The sequence below is a fragment of the Orcinus orca genome, chromosome 4 (genome assembly GCF_937001465.1).
Source record: "Orcinus orca chromosome 4, mOrcOrc1.1, whole genome shotgun sequence".
Classification (NCBI taxonomy): Eukaryota; Metazoa; Chordata; class Mammalia; order Artiodactyla; family Delphinidae; genus Orcinus; species Orcinus orca.
In genome coordinates, this window is record NC_064562.1 from 11472669 (window position 1) to 11490132 (window position 17464).

Sequence of the window (17464 nt, forward strand, 5' to 3'; positions counted from 1 at the left end):
AATCTGTTGACTGAGATCCTAATAGCAAGCCATTTAACACATTAATTTCACTGAATTTGACACCATGATGCCTGTTCCTGGACATTAGGTGATAATTCATAGTATCTACAACTTGTAAAATAGAAAGAGACAGGCACATAAGCTGGTAATGTCAAAAAGGAAAAGTTGGTTGCATACTATTCTTCATTTCCATCAATAGGAGATATTCATCTGCTATTCATAAAGATTTTATAATTTAGAAGTTTCAAGATTTTAAAGCCATTTAGACAAATGTATTTTATGTAAGAAAGAGTTGCCAAATTCCATAATACTAAGTTTATTCTGTATTTATTGTGAAATACGTTTAAGCTAGTATTTAATATGCATCTGAATGTGCTGGGTGTACATTCATTTCAGAATTATTAATGGAATGTTGACCTCTCTGGCAACTTAACTTTAACTCATTGACTTAAAAAGTTACTGAAAAAACTGCCATATGTTGGCTTAATAGGTTCTAGCCAAGAGTCTTTAAACTCATAGATGAGCCCAAACAGAACAGTTTAATTAATTAATTCATTCATTCAACAAATATTGTTTTGGTACTGTTTTAGGCACTAAGGGTATATCAGTGAACAAAACGAATAAATTCCTTTCTTCATGAAGCTTACCTTCTATGGGAATACTCAGACAATTAATATACAAATAAATAAATGTCAGATGGTAATAACTGCTGAGGATGAGTTTAAAGCAGAAAAGAGGATTAGGAAGTGGGGGGTGTGATTGTAGTTTGCATTTTTTTAACTTTATTCAAGTATAATTGGCAAATTAAATTGTATATTTAAAGTGAACAAAGTGATGATTTGGTATATGTTACATTGTGAAAGAATTCCCCCCCCCCCATCAAGTTAGTTAATATATCCATCACGTCACATATTTACCTTTTTGGTTTTTGTTTTTGAGAAATTTAAGTTCAACTATAGTCACCTTGTTATACACTAGATCCTCAGATCTTATTTATCTTATAACTGAAAGTTTGTACCCTTTTACCAAGGCAACCACTTTTCTACTCTCTGTTTCTATGAGTTGAGCTTTCTAAAAAAGATTCCACATGTAAGTGATACCATCCAGTATTGGTCTTTCTCTGTCTGGCTTATTTCACTTAGCATATCTTCAAGATTCATCCATGTTGTCACAAATGACAGGATTTCCTTCTTTTTTAAGGCTGAATAATATTCCATTGTATGTAGATACTGCATTTTCTTTATCCATTCCCTTTTTCTCATACTTAGGATGTTTCCAGACCTCTGCTATTGTGAATAATGCTGCTGTGAACATGGGAGTACAGATATGTCTTTGAGATAGTGATTTTGCTGCCTTTGGGTATATTACCGGAAGTAAGATTGCTGGATCATATAGTAGCTCTATTTTTAATTTCTTGAAGAACCTCCATAATGTTTTCCATAGTGGCTGCACCAGCTTACATTCTCACCAACAGTGCACAAGGGTTCCCTTTTTTCCATATGCTCAAAAACATCTGTTGTCTTTTGACTTTTTGATAATGGCCATCCTAATGAAAGTGAGGTGATATCTCATTGTGGGTTTGATTTGCATTTCCCAGATGATTAGGGATGTTGAGCTCCTTTTCATGTACCTATTGGCCATTTGTATGTCTTATTTGGAAAAATGTTTACTTAGGGCCTTTGCCCATTTTAATTTTTTTTTCTTGCTATTGAGTTGTATGAATTTTGTGTATATTTTGGATATTAACCCCTTATAGGATATATGATTTGTAAATATTTTCTCCCATCCAATTGGTCCAATTGGTTGTCTTTTATTTCTTTCTGTGTTATTTTTATTTTTTTGTTTTCTGTGCAGAAACTTGTTAGTTTGAAGTAGTCCTACTTGTTTATTTTTGCTTTTATTTCTTTTGCTCTTGACATCAAATCCAAAAAATCATTATCAAGATGAATGTCAAAGAGCTTATACCCATGTTTACTTCTAGGAGGTTTACAGTTTTGGGTCTTAACTTTCAAATCATTAATCAATTTTAGTTGATTTTGGTGTGTGGTATAAGATAAGGTCCCAGTTTCATCTTTTCGCATGTGACTGTCCATTTTTCAACACTGTCTATTGAAGAGACTATCTTTTCCCCATTATATATTCTTGGGTTCTTTGTCAAAAATTAATTGCCACATTTGCATGGGTTTATTTCTTGGCTGTCTCTTCTATTCCACTGATCTATGTGTCTGTTTTTACACCAGTACCATACTGTTTTGATTACTGTAGCTTTGTAATATAGTTTAAAATCAGGACGTGTAATGCCTCCATCTTTGTTCTTCTTTATCAAGATTACTTTGGCTATTTGGGGTCTTCTTTGTTTCTGTACAAATTTTAGGATTTTTTTTTTCTATTTCTGTGAAAAATGTCAGTGTAATTTTGATAGGAATTGCATTGAATCTGTAGATCCCTTTGGGTAATATGAACATTTTAACAATATTAATTTTTCCTATTCATGAACATGGAATATCTCTTTATTTTTATTTTCTTCATTTTCTTTTGGGTAGTATGAACATTTTAACAATATTAATCTTTCCGTTTCATGAACATGGAATATCTCTTTATTTTTACTTTCTTCATTTTCTTTCATCAATGTCTTTTATAGTTTTCAGTGTATATATTTTTTGCTTCCTGGATTAAACTTATTCCTAGATATTTTATTCTTTTTGATGTAACTGTAGATGGGATTGTATTCTTAATTTCTCTTTCTTTCTTTTATTTTTTTAATTTAATTTAATTTTTATACAGCAGGTTCTTATTAGTCATCAGTTTTATACACATCAGTGTATACATGTCAATCCCAATTGCCCAATTCATCACACCACCATCCCTACCCGCCCCCCACAGTTTTCCCCCCTTGGTGTCCATACGTTTGTTCTCTACACCTGTGTCTCAACTTCTGCCCTGCAAACCAGTTCATCTGTACCATTTCTCTAGGTTCCACATACATGAGTTAATATACAATATTTGTTTTTCTCTTTCTGACTTACTTCACTCTGTATGGCAGTCTCTACGTGCATCCACGTCTCTACAAATGACCCAATTTAGTTCCTTTTTATGGCTGAGTAATATTCCATTGTATATATGTGCCACATCTTCTTTATCCATTCATCTGTTGATGGGCATTTAGGTTGCTTCATGACCTGGCTATTGTAAGTAGTGCTGCAATGAACATTGGGGTGCATGTGTCTTTTTGAATTATGGTTTTCTCTGGGCATATGCCCAGCAGTGGGATTGCTGGATCATATGGTAATTCTATTTTTAGTTTTTCAAGAAAACTCCATACTGTTCTCCATAGTGGCTGTATCAATTTACATTCCCACTGACAGTGCAACAGGGTTCCCTTTTCTCCACACCCTCTCCAGCATTTCTTGTTTGTAGATTCTCTGATGATACCCATTCTAACTGGTGTGAGGTGACACCTCATTGTAATTTTGATTTGCATTTCTCTAATAATTAGTGGTGTTGAGCAGCATTTCAATGTGCTTCTTGGCCATCTGTATGTCTTCTTTGGAGAAATGTCTATTTAGGTCTTCTGCCCATTTTTTGATTGGGTTGTTTGTTTCTTTAATATAGAGCTGCATGAGCTGTTTATATGTTTTGGAGATTAATCCTTTGTCCATTGATTCATTTGCAAATATTTTCTCTCATTCTGAGGGTTGTCTTTTCGTCTTGTTTATGGTTTCCTTTGCTGTGCAAAAGCTTTGGAGTTTCATTAGGTCCCATTTGTTTATTTTTGTTTTTATTTCCATTACTGTAGGAGGTGGATCAAAAAAGATCTTGCTGCGATTTATGTCAAAGACTGTTCTTACTATGTTTTCCTCTAAGAGTTTTACAGTATCGAGTCTTACATTTAGGTCTCTAATCCATTTTGAGTTTATTTTTGTGTATGGTGTTAGGGAGTGTTCTAATTTCATTCTTTTACATGTAGCTATCCAGTTTTCCCAGCACCACTTATTGAAGAGACTGTCTTTTATCCATTGTATATCCTTGCCTCCTTTGTCATAGATTATTTGACTATAGATGCATGGGTTTATCTCTGGGCTTTCGATCTTGTTCCATTGATCTATGTTTCTGTTTTTATGCCACTACCATATTGTCTTGATTACTGTAGCTTTGTAGTATGGTCCGAGGTCAGGGAGTCTGATTCCTCCAGCTCTGTTTTTTTCCCTCAAGCCTGCTTTGGCTATTCGGGGTCTTTTCTGTCTCCATACAAATTTTAAGATTTTTTGTTATAGTTCCGTAAAAAATGCCAATGGTAATTTGATAGGGATTGCATTGAATGTGTAGATTGCTTTGGGTAGTGTAGTCATTTTGACAGTATTGATTCTTCCAATGCAAGAACATGGTATATCTCTCCATCGGTTGGTATCATCTTTGATTTCTTTCATCAGTGTCTTATAGTTTTCTGCATACAGGTCTTTTTTCTCCCCAGGTAGGTTTATTCCTAGATATATTATTATTTTTGTTGCACTGGTAAATGGGAGTGATTCCTTAATTTGTCTTTCAGATTTTTCATCATTAGTCTATAGGAATGGAAGAGATTTCTGTGCATTAATTTTGTATCCTGCAACTTTACCAAAATCATTGATTAGTTCTAGCAGTTTTCTGCTGGCATTTTTATGATTCTCTATGTATAGTGTCATGTTATCTGCAAACAGTGACAGTTTTACTTCTTCTTTTCCAATTTGGATTCCTTTTATTTCTTTTTCTTCTCTGATTGCCATGGCTAGGATTTCCAAAACTATGTTGAATAATAGTGGTGAGAGTGGACATCCTTTTCTTGTTCCTGATCTTAGAGGAAATGCTTTCAGTTTTTCACCATTGAGAATGTTGTTTGCTGTGGTTTGTCATATATGGCCTTCATTATGTTGAGGTAGGTTCCCTCTATGCCCACTTTCTGGAGAGTTTTTATCATAAATGTGTGTTGAATTTTGTCAAAAGCTTTTTCTGCATCGATTGAGATAATCATATGGTTTTTATTCAGTTTGTTAATATGGTGTATCACATTGATTGATTTGCATATATTGAAGAATCCTTGCATCCCTGGGATAAATCCCACTTGATCATGGTGTATGATCCTTTTAATGTGTTGTTGGATTCTGCTTGCTAGTATTTTGTTGAGGATTTTTGCATCTATATTCATCAGTGATATTGGTCTCTAATTTTTTTTTTTATTGTATCTTTGTCTGGTTTTGGTATTAGGGTGATGGTGGCTTCATAGAATGAGTTTTGGAATGTTCCTTCCTCTGCAATTTTTTGGAAGAGTTTGAGATGGATGGGTGTTAGCTCTTCTCTAAATGTTTGATAGAATTCACGTGTGAAGCCATCTGGTCCTGGACTTTTGTTTGTTGGAAGGTTTTTAATCAGTTTCAATTTCACTACTTGTGATTGGTCTGTTCATATTTTCTGTTTCTTCCTGGTTCAGTCTTGGAAAGTTATACCTTTCTAAGAATTTGTCCATTTCTTCCAGGTTGTGCACTTTATTGGCATAGAGTTGCTTGTAGTAGTCTGTTAGGAGGCTTTGTATTTCTACGGTTTCTATTGTAACTTCTCCTTTCTCATTTCTAATATTATTGATTTGAGTCCTCTCCTTCCTTGGTGAGTCTAGCTAATGGTTTATCAATTCTGTTTATCTTCTCAAAGAACCAGGTTTTAGTTTTATTGAACTTTGCTATTGTTTTATTTGTTTCTATTTCATTTATTTCTGCTCTGATCTTTATGATTTCATTCCTTCTGCTCTCTTTGCGTTTTGTTTGTTCTTCTTTCTCTAGTTCCTTTAGGTGTAAGGTAAGGTTTATATTTGAGATTTTTCTTGTTTTTTGAGGTAGGCTTGTATAGCTATAAACTTCCCTCTTAGAACTGCTTTTGCTGCATCCCATAGGTTTTGGATCGTTGTGTTTTCATTGTCATTTGTCTTTAGGTATTTTTTGATTTTCTCTTTGATTTCTTCAGTAATCTCTTGGTTACTCAGTAACGTATTGTTTAGCCACCATGTGTTTGTGTTTTTTACGTTTTTTTCCCCTCTATTTGATCTCTGATCTCATAGTGTTGTGGTCAGAAAAGATGCTTGATATGATTTCAATTGTCTTAAATTTATTGAGGCTTGATTTGTGACCCAAGATGTGATCTGTCCTGGAGAATGTTCCATGTGCACTTGAAAAGAAAGTGTAATCTGCTGTTTTGGGATGGAATGTCCTATAAATATCGATTAAATCTATCTGGTCTATTGTGTCATTTAAAACTTCTGTTTCCTTATTTATTTTCATTTATTTTCATTTTGGATGATTGGTGTAAGTGAGGTGTTAAAGTCCCCCACTGTGATTGCGTTACTGTTGATTTCCTCTTTTATAGCTGTTAGCAGTTGCCTTATGTATTGAGGTGCTCCTATGTTGGGTGCATATATATTTATAATCGTTATATGTTCTTCTTGGATTCATCCCTTGATTATTATGTAGTGTCCTTCCTTGTCTCTTGTAACATTCTTTATTTTAAAGTTTCTTTTATCTGACATGAATATTGCTACTCCAGCTTTCTTTTGATTTCCATTTACATGGAATATCTTTTTCCATCGTCTCACTTTCAGTCTGTATGTGTCCCTAGGTCTGAAGTGGGTCTTTTGTAGACAGCATATATATGGGTCTTGTTTTTGTATCCATTCAGCGATCCTGTGTCTTTTGGTGGGAGCATTTAATCCATTTACATTTAAGGTAATTATCAATATATATGTTCCTATGACCATTTTCTTAATTGTTTTGGGTTTGTTTTTGTAGGTCCTTTTCTTCTCTTGTGTTTCCCACTCAGAGAAGTTCCTTTAGCATTTGTTGTAGAGCTGGTTTGGTGGTGCTGAATTCTCTTAGCTTTTGCTTGTCTGTAAAGCTCTTGATTTCTCCATCGAATCTGAATGCGATCCTTGCCGGGTAGAGTAATCTTGGTTGTAGGTTCTTCCCTTTCATCACTTTAAGTATATCATGCCACTCCCTTCTGGCTTGTAGAGTTTCTGCTGAGAAATCAGCTGTTAACCTTATGCGAGTTCCCTCTTATATTATTTGTTGTTTTTCCCTTGCTGCATTCAATAATTTTTCTTTAATTTTTGCCAATTTTATTACTATGTGTCTCGGCGTGTTTCTCCTGGGTTTATCCTGTATGGGACTCTCTGCGCTTCCTGGACTTGGGTGGCTATTTCCTTTCCCATGTTAGGGAAGTTTTCGACTATAATCTGTTCAAATATTTTCTCTGGTCCTTTCTCTCTCTCTTCTCCTTCTGGGACCCCTATAATGCGAATGTTGTTTAATGTTGTCCCAGGGGTCTCTTAGGCTGTCTTAATTTCTTTTTATTCTTTTTTCTTTATTCTGTTCCACAGCAGTGAATTTCACCATTCTGTCTTCCAAGTCACTTATCATTTCAGTTATTGTATTGTTCATCTGTTTGTTTGTTCTTTAATTCTTCTAGGTCTTTGTTAAACATTTCTTGCATCTTCTCGATCTTTACGTACATTGTTTTTCCGCGGTCCTGGATCATCTTCACTCTCATTATTCTGAATTCTTTTTCTGGAAGGTTGCCTATCTCCACTTCATTTAGTTGTGTTTTTTTTGGTTTTATCCTTTTCCTTCTTCTGGTACATAGCCCTATGGTACATAGCCTTTTCATCTTGTCTATCTTTCTGTGAATGTGGTTTTCATTCCACTGGCTGCAGGATTGTAGTTCTTCCTGCTTCTGCTGTCTGCCCTCTGGTGGATCTTCACAAATTTTTGAAAAGGTGTTTGGGAATTCCCTGGCAGTCCAATGGTTAGGACTCCGTGCTTCCACTGCAGGGGGCACAGGTTCGATCCCTGGTCAGGAAACTAAGATCCCGCATGCCTCGAGGTGCAGCCTAGCCAGCCTCACAAATGCATAAGCCAATTTCTTGCAATAAGTCTTCTTAATATAGGTCTCCTACTGATTCTCTTTCTCTGACTGACAGATTTTTGTACTGGAGGTGGTTCTAGAGGAAGAGACTCTTAAGGATGAGTTTCTTAATTTCTCTTTCTCATAGTTCTTTGTTTTTAGTTTCCATTTTTATGTACAGTGAATGGGGTATTACTCAAAGTAACATATTAAAAATTAGGGAGTAAGTCATACAGCTATTTGGGAGGAGTATATCAGTGCAAAGGGTATTGGGTAAAGATTCTGGGACTGGAGTATGCCTGCAATGTTGTAGAAACAGCAAGAAGTCCAATATGCCATAAGCAGAGTGAACAAGGTGCTGGTGGGCAGTAGGAGATGAGGTTAGAGAGATGAAGAGGTGAGCAATGGGAAGCCCCCTGTGTGGGGGTCCGGAGTAGGGTCATATCATGTGGAACCTGGTAGCCCGCTGGAAACACATCAGCTTTAGGATTAGAGAAGCGATCGTGATCAATCTCACTTATGTTTTAAGTGTATCATTCTGGTTACCTTGTAGAAAATAGATTGTGTATTGGTTGGGGAGAGGCAGGTGGGAGTAGGCAGGGGCAGGAGGCTATTAGGAAGTATTGCAGTAACCAAGGCAAGCCCTGATGGACTTTGTGCCAGAAGTTAGTGCTGGAGGTGGTGAGAAGTGATCACATTCTGTATACAGTTGAAGGTAATGAGGACAGGATTTGCTTATATGATTTATGTGAGGTATGAGGAAGCCAAGGATGACTAGAAAGTTTTAGAGGCTTCAAAGTGATTACATAGTTAAGTAAAGTACCACTACTAATTCAAAAAGTTTCCTGTGATTGAGACTTGTTGAATGACACTAAGAGTTTTCCATTTACTTTCAGTGGAACGTTTATAAAAACTACATTTAAGCATTTATATTAATTTTTATTTATTTATTTTTTAAATAGTTCTTGCCAGTAGCCTCAGTCCCTACCGTGAAGGAAGATTTATAGAGAGGCGACTGCGATCCTCATCAGAAGGAACTGCAGGGAGTAGCAGGATGATTTTGAAACCAAAAGATGGAAATGTAGAAGAAGTTAATAGTCTAAGAAAGCAAAGAGCAGGTTCATCATCTTCAAAAATGAACAGCATGGTAAGTATATACATATACCTGCATATAATAAAATAATCCCATATATTACTGGCAAGTTCATGCTCCTTGCAAATTGAAGCATTAGTTTCAGGTGTGCAGCAAGGTGATTCAGTAAATATACTCTCTCAGATTCTTTTCCATTATAGATTATTACAAGATATTGAATATAGTTCCCTGTGCTGTACAGTAGATCCTTGTTGCTTATCTGATTTAGATATAGTAGTGTGTACACATTAATCCCAAATGCCTAACTTATCTTCTCCCCATCCCCTTTGGTAACCATAAGTTTGTTTTCTATGTCTGTGAGTCTATTTCTGTCCTGTAGATAAGTTCATTTGTATCATTTATTGAGATTCCACATATAAGTGATGCCATATGATATTTGTTTTTCTCTATCTGACTTGCTTCACTTAATATGATAATCTGTAGATCCATCCATTTTGCTGCAAATGGCATTATTTCATTCTTTTTTTATGGCTGAGTAATATCCCATTTTGTGTAATGTATGTGTGTATATATATACATGTGTATATATGTATATGTATGTGTATATATATGTAGATATATACATCTTTTCTATTCACTCATCTGTCGATGTATATTTAGGCTGCTTCCATGTCTTGGCTATTTTAAATTGTGCTGCTATGAACATTGGGGTGCATGTATCTTTTTGAATTAGAGTTTTCTCTGGATATATGCCCAGGAATCAGATGGCTGGATCATGTGGTAATTCTGTTTTCAGTTTTCTGAGGAACCTCCATACTGTTTCCCATAGTGGCTGCACTGACTTACATTCCCACTAACAGTGTAGGGGGGTTCCTTTTTCTCCATACCCTCTCCAGCATTTGTTATTTGTAGACTTTTTAATGCTGGCCATTCTGACTGGTGTGAGGTGATACCTCATTGTGGTTTTGATTTGCATTTCTCTAGTAATTAGTAATATTGAGCATCTTTTCATGTGCCTGTTGGCCATCTGTATATCTTCTTTGGAGAAATACCTATTTAGGTCTTCTGCCCATTTTTTGATTGGGTTTTTTTTTAATATTAAGCTGTATGAGCTGTTTGTATATTTTGGAAATTAATCCCTTGTCGATATTATCATATGCAAATATTTTCTCCCAGTCCGTAGGTTGTCTTTTTGTTTTGTTTATGGTTTCCTTTGCTGTGCAAAAGCTTTGAAGTTTAATTAGGTCCCATTTGTTTAGTTTTGCTTTTATTTCCATTGTTCTAGGAGACAGATCCAAAAAAATATTGCTGTGATTTATGTCAAAGAGCATTCTGCCTGTGTTTTCCCCTAGGAGCTTTACAGTATCTGGTGTTAAATTTAGGTCTTTAATCCATTTTGAGTTTATTTTTGTATATGGTGTTAGAGGATGTTTTAATTTTATTCTTTTATATGTAGCTGTCTCGTTTTCCCAGCATCACTTATTGAAGAGACTTCCTTTTGAAGGAAAAATTGGTTTGCATGGTCGATATCACAAGTCAGAGAGGTTAAGTCTTCACCTGAGATGCTCATGGGTCACAACACATAGAAGCACACCGGGATAGCAACCCTTAAAACCTGTCTTTCTTGCTTGCATGGAAGGTTTGACATTCTCCATCCTAGAGCAAGACCCTGGGATATACAGTCTAAGAAAAATGTTGATCATGAAGACAACCTCTGACAACATCATTTCACACCATTTCTCCATCTTTAGCCACCTAAAAAATGTCCTGTTGTCAACCACACATATGCCAGTACCACCCTTAGACCCCTTAGTGCAGGGGTCCCCAACCCCCGGGCCATGGACCGGTACCAGTCTGTGGCCTGTTAGGAACTGGGCCACACAGCAGGAGGTGAGTGACGGGCCAGCGAGCGAAGCTTCGTCTGTATTTACAGCCGCTTCCCATCGCTTGCGTTACCACCTGAACCATCACCCTGCACCCCGGTGCATGGAGAAATTGTCTTCCATGAAACTGGTCCTGGTGCCGAAAAGGTTGGGGACTGCTGCTTTAGTGGATCCTATTCTTCCTATCTTTCTACAGTTCCCACTTCACATAGGGTGAGAATCCTTGAGGGTCAAGGTGATATGCCCATGCAAAGCTTTAACACATTCCAGGTGACCGAGATTCCAGATTCCTGATTCAAATTGTGGAGGCCTGCAGATGAGGGTGGAAATGGGGTGTGTAGAGGAGGGTGGGGTCTGAGCTTGCACTTGTGAGCTGGGGTGTCTTAGAGGTAACTTGTATTAGCTCCCTCACAGTGTAGGATACAGCCAGGGTGGGGAAAGATGTGAGTGGACTGCAGCCCGGGAGGTCCGTGAGGCCTCAGGCCTCACAAATATTGGGGTGGGCTTGCCTTCTGGATTCCATTTGCTCCCTTTCTCACGTGTCCTTTTTCAGCAGTGTCTTTGATTTTCTAGTGTTTAACACTGCTTCTTTAAAAGGATCTATCCACCTACCTACTTATATGTGAAAAATGCTCGAAACTAAATCACTTATATCTATATATCTTAGACAATTATGTTTCAAATGAAAACATTAGGTCATCTAGTTCTGACAATTGCAATGAGAAGAAGCCTTAAGTTACTGAGGCAACACTGAGTGATAGCAAAACCATTGTGTTTGAAGTTAGAGGTTCTAGCCATTAGGTCAGGCTTGGCCAGATTTTAATCTTGGACAAATCATCTACAGAACAACAAACGATAATGGGTTTCTTGCTTCTTTTATGCTAAAAAATGACTGTGTATTTACATTTGCATATATAGAAAGATATTACATTATATTATATTTCATCTTTCTTTCTGTTCTTTGCATTGAAAATATTATATTATTATTGTTGCAATTGATTTTTTTTGTCTAAATACAAGAACATGTTAAAATAGATTTCCAATTGATACAACATTAAAAGTTATGGCTAATGAATTATTATGAAACATCTATTTTCACCAAATTTCTATTATTCCTTTTTAAAGACGTACTTATATTAATAAGTGTGCCCTGTTTATTACTTTTGCCCAAAGTTGGGCCTTTTACTTATTCTTTTTATATCTCGTGTTTTTCATACTACGTTTATATAATTCTCATCATAACATCACAACATCATTATTCTTCTCCTCAGATACACTTTCAAGATTTAAAATTTTAAATGTCAAATATAAAAATGTGATTTTGTTAATTTATTTGAGGTTTTTTATAAATTTTCAAAAAGTATACCTGCAGTGATATAGATCGTCCACTAGATGGCATGATTACACCATTGCTATGGTAGGGGAAACGCTATGGAGATTAGACGGAAACTTGGGTAAACTATTGTACATGTTCACTGGATTCACAGGTAAAACTTGTTGAAATAAATACTGACACCCTTGAATTTCCACACGAAATGTATCGAAATTACTTTATGACTTTCTTCCTTAGGACTTTGCAACTAATATCTCGATCTTTAATTAATTTATAGTGTAATAGTTAATTTAATATGCATACAATGTATTATTTAGCTCTTAGCAATATAAGGAAGAAATGCTAGGATTTTTAGGTAATTTTAGCTATATGTGAAGCAAGTGACATATGTTTAGGAAATGATAGCTTTATGTGTGAGAAGATGCACACATTTTCTATATTCCTCTTCCAAAATAATTCAGGTGAATATGTGTGTTTAAGAATGCATCCATGGTTCAGTTATTCTTTTCTTTTAGAGCAATAGTAGTAACATGTATTTTTAATACTTATTTGAACCAAGGGACTACTCTTAATGCTTCTCATATATTATCACATTCAGTCCTCACAATATTATGAACCGAGTGATTCTTTTACTGATCACGTTTTGCAAAAGAGTAAAATAAGGCACTAAGAAGATAAGCAATTTGCCCGAAAACACAGATAGTAAGTGGCAGAAATAGGATTTAGATTTGGATACTCAACTGTCTAGCTTTAAATCCTACATGCTTTGGGGGGAATGTAATAGATTTAAAATTAATTTTTCATTTTTCTTGCATTATTTCTGTATAATGAAGTTAACACATTTAAGGCAATCTATGCTTGCTCTAAGTCTAGACTACAACCCTCTGTAAGGGATACAAAAAATAAACAAAATGTAGTACTTATTCTGGATTTAAAATGTGGTAATATGTCTTGATATGCTGATGAATGGTATCAATGTCTTTACTGAGAGACAGCTCATCCAAAAAGGAACTTTGTCACAAAAGAAGATATTTATACTTAGAAGGAACTAGAGTATTTCATATAGGTCATGAGGATTTAATTCTACCAATGGTGTATGGCTCTGTTTATTAAGATGCAGAGGGTTCCTGTGAATGACCAAAAATATTCTCTAATAGGTGAGATAGACCACAATTCTAGTGTTTTTGTACACTTTGGGGATATTTCAGTATAAAAGGGAAAGGGCAGGATGTATTAACTCTTTGAACACCAGTGGCTCAGAATAAATTGGACTTTGCTTAAATTTATTACAAGAGATCAATATATATGTAACAATTTGATGAGCATTCAAATTTATTATATATCTTCAAACTGCTTTAAATAAAGACTTCCCTTAATTTTCCTCTGAGTAACTTTCTTGATACTTTCCTTAGGATGGTCCAAACATTTAAAAACAACTTTTCTAGAAGTAGGCTCTTTCTTTCCAGGAACTTTCCCTCCAGATTATGATGTATAAGTGATTAAATGTAAGGATTTGTCTTGGTTTCTCCAGCAGCTTCACACAGTGAAGTCTAACTCTAAATATTTATGAGATCACCCCGCTCTATAAAAAGTATTAATTGAGGATAGATTTGTATGTGTTAAACAATATATACCACCTGGCATCACTAGAGGAAGGAAAGTGCCTGAGTGTATGAGGAAGGATGAGCCAGGCTACATAAGAGCAAACAACCTCCAAATTTTAATGACTTTATAATATAGATTTATTTCTCGCTCCGGCTATGTGTTCATTGCAGCAGGTTCTGGAGTTCCATTCAGTATCTCCTCCTGTATCCAGGCTGTTGAAGCAGCAGCTGTTGCAAAACACTGCCTTTCACTGTGGTACAAGATCTCTGGAGACTGTACCCCAGTAATAAATGCTTTACCTGTGAGAGACTCACTTCATTTCCCGCTGAGCAAATCTAATCACCAGGCCCAAACTTGCCACAAAAGGGGCCAGAGAATAGTCTCTTGCATGTGTCTGGATGTTGTAGACCCAGATATGTATCATGGGCACTAATGACTATGTATCATGGGCACTAATGACTATGATATTCCCTAATAGTTTATTGTATCTCAGTTCTTTTAATTAACTGAGATTTCCTGCTTACCTCCTCCCTCCCTGTTGTCTTCAGGCATTTGATGGGCATAAAGTCATTTGATTTGATGCCTCACACTGAGCTGGTCATTGTGTTTCAGAAAGAGGAAAACATCTTTGACATTGAAGGATTCATTTTAACCACAAGTTTTTTCCTTTGAGACGTGCTCTCTTCCTGACTTAAAGGCCTTGAGATGTATATCTAAATTAACTTTACTTGACTCCCGGTTTGGGAATATTACTATATTTGGAAATACTTGTTTTTATTACATTAAAAAGCTGGCTTGGAAAGTTGTGTTAGCTTTAGCTTACTCAGCAAATGCATCCACAAAGTTCCCCGGAACTATCTGTGCTGAGCGATTCTGACAATTCACTTATGGCCACTTTTACTCTGACAGCTTAATTCCTCTCATTTGTGGTTTGGCATCCTGTTGCCTTTGTGTAGAAACTGTGAATAGCATAGTAAAAACATGAACTGTAGGACTTCTTCGCTAGAAGGACAGACCAGATTTATATTTGAGAAAAAAAGTTACTTGCATATCAGCAGCGTCTCATGTTGTTAATTCTTTGATATGTTGAAATCTAGAATTTAAATATTATTGACAATAATTGATTAAGACTGATTAAGCCCTGTGCTAAATGGACAAGCACATAACTATGCATCCACTTCTCTTCTGGGGCCCACTGTTTTCTCCTGTGTTAGCGTTTTCTTCATTCATTCGTCCATTCATCAATTCATTCACAATTTCTTTCAATAAATATTTATTTAGAACCTACTTTGAAGATGCAAAGATGAAAGAGACAGCCCTTTAGAATTTTAGAGTTCCAGACTGGGAGGTATTAACCTAATCTTATCAATACACCAGATTTAAGCATTTTGACCATCTTAAAATTCAGAATGGGTGGGGCATGCTTGATTTGGATTGTGACCATTGATATCAAAAGTAAAAACGGATTAGAAAAGGGCACATGGGCCTTCCCTGGTGGCGAAGTGGTTGAGAGTCCGCCTGCCGATGCAGGGGATGCGGGCTTGTGCCCCGGTCCGGGAGGATCCCACATGCCGCGGAGCGGCTGGGCCCGTGAGCCATGGCCGCTGAGCCTGCGCGTCCGGAGCCTGTGCTCCGCAGCGGGAGAGGCCACAGCAGTGAGAGGCCCGCGTACCGCAAAAAAAAAAAAAAAAAAAAAAAGGCACATGAACTCCTGTATCCCTGATTTACATATACTTTATCTCACATGCTCAATTGACACTATTAATTATACATATAACTCCCTAGCGTTTTTGGCTAATTTCTAACATTGAGGACGATGCTAGTGCTGAGCAGGAACTCTGGGAGGCACTGCGGCAGGAAAGAAGAAAGTACAAAATTAATGTTTAAAGAATCACCTTCAAAACATCCCACCTCTACCATCCACTAGGCAAAAGAGTTCTCCTGGGCTTGTTTGGTATATGCACTTACACACTTTCATTTTGTGGCATGAAAGTTGTTCAAGCTCAAAATTAAGAGCAAGTGAAAGATGATGATTATAAGATGTGATTCAAGAATTTTCTCCTCTGAATCCTGAAATTTTTTTTTGTGGTACGCAGGCCTCTTACTGTTGTGGGTGCTCTGGTTGCGGAGCACAGGCTCAGCGGCCATGGCTCACGGGCCCAGCCGCTCCACGGCATGTGGGATCTTCCCGGACTGGGGCACGAACCCATATCCCCTGCATCGACAGGCGGACTCTCAACCACTGCGCCACCGGGGAAGCCCCGAATCCTGAAATCTTAAATAAGACTTTCAAATACGTAAAAATGTTAGTGGCTTTTTGAGGGTTAAAATAATGATCTCAGCTTTTGATGTAACATTGTGAATGGAATTAAAGCTAATATCATCTCATGCTACAAGAACATTTAATGAGAAAAGGAAGTCATTAATATATTTAAGAAAATGGGGGCATACAAATCATTCTCCTTAATCCTTATGTATTTTAAGAAGGAAAATCACAAGTATCACTCCTTAGACATGCAATTACATTTGTTGATAAGTAGTATATTAATTTTAGATTAATAACCCTAACCATAATGCCTTCATTGATTTTTCTAGTTACTAATGATAGTTTTCCTATCAATGTTCTTCTAAGTTGTATCATGTGTATGGCACGCACCACTTAGTTATTTGAATATGCTTCATTTATTAGATTTCATTCAGTCTTTTAAATGGAAGAACTCTTGTATATATTAGCATTTCGTATAGCACTTGGTAAAGTGCCTGGTGCACAATAAATATGGGTGAATTAAAGGTAAAATTGCTGATTAGGTTGTGATATATGTTGATATAGATATGAATCAAGGCATTTAGAACAATCATTATGTGTGGTGTCCTTATGCACATTTTTGACATTTTAACTTATACAAATGTACAGATGTTTCTGTGATGCATTGTTTGATAAAACTGGTTTTTGATGCCAAGTACTTGATCAAGGCAATACCACCTTTGATATTGTTCTAGTAGAAGCATCATTCATTTTAGGATAATTGACCTTACAGAATGGTTTCCAGGATCATATCAGTACAATACTTATGGACTGGCCGTACAAAGAAGACAAGAGTAGTCAATTGTTTGTGATATTATTGGAGAACCCATTAAAAAAATGTAAGTTCTGAGTCAAATATGTCTATAAGGTGATATTTAAAAATCCCCTGTGTATTTTATCTACCCCAACTCCATTTCTTATCAACTTATAGATTCAGAATTGCCTTTAAAAAAGAAGAATTGGATAAAATATTCCATTCATTTTTTTTCATTCTAGCTTTTGGGTTGAGTCATTTTTGTTTAGAAGCTGTCACAATTTGTATGTTTGGTGCACAATGCTATGAATAGCTTATTCAGAGAGTTAACTCACTTCATCTTAAATGACTTTAAGAAAAGTTGTAAGTAAATAAGTGCAGTATCCTAGATATTACCATTTCTCTTCATACACTTCGCATGAAAATGTCCATAGCACCTAATTTTTCCTTCTGTGATTACATTATTAAAATTTACTATAAATGTCTTAGTTTGTTCAGGCTGCTATAACAAAATATCACAGACTGGATAGCTTATAAATGACAGAAATTTATTTCTCACAGTTCTGGG

The 17464-nt window shown here is 36.1% G+C and overlaps 1 protein-coding gene across 7 annotated transcripts in view; it reads left to right on the top strand.

The window, feature by feature from the left end:
• Nucleotides 1-17464, top strand: part of CCSER1 (coiled-coil serine rich protein 1) — a 1274678-nt gene that overhangs the window by 162472 nt on the left and 1094742 nt on the right. For all 7 annotated transcript variants that reach the window (XM_049709018.1, XM_049709019.1, XM_049709020.1 and 4 more), the window contains exon 3: nt 8886-9070. In XM_049709018.1, coding sequence (XP_049564975.1) covers nt 8886-9070 — 185 coding nt within the window. The remainder of the gene's footprint in view (nt 1-8885; nt 9071-17464) is intronic.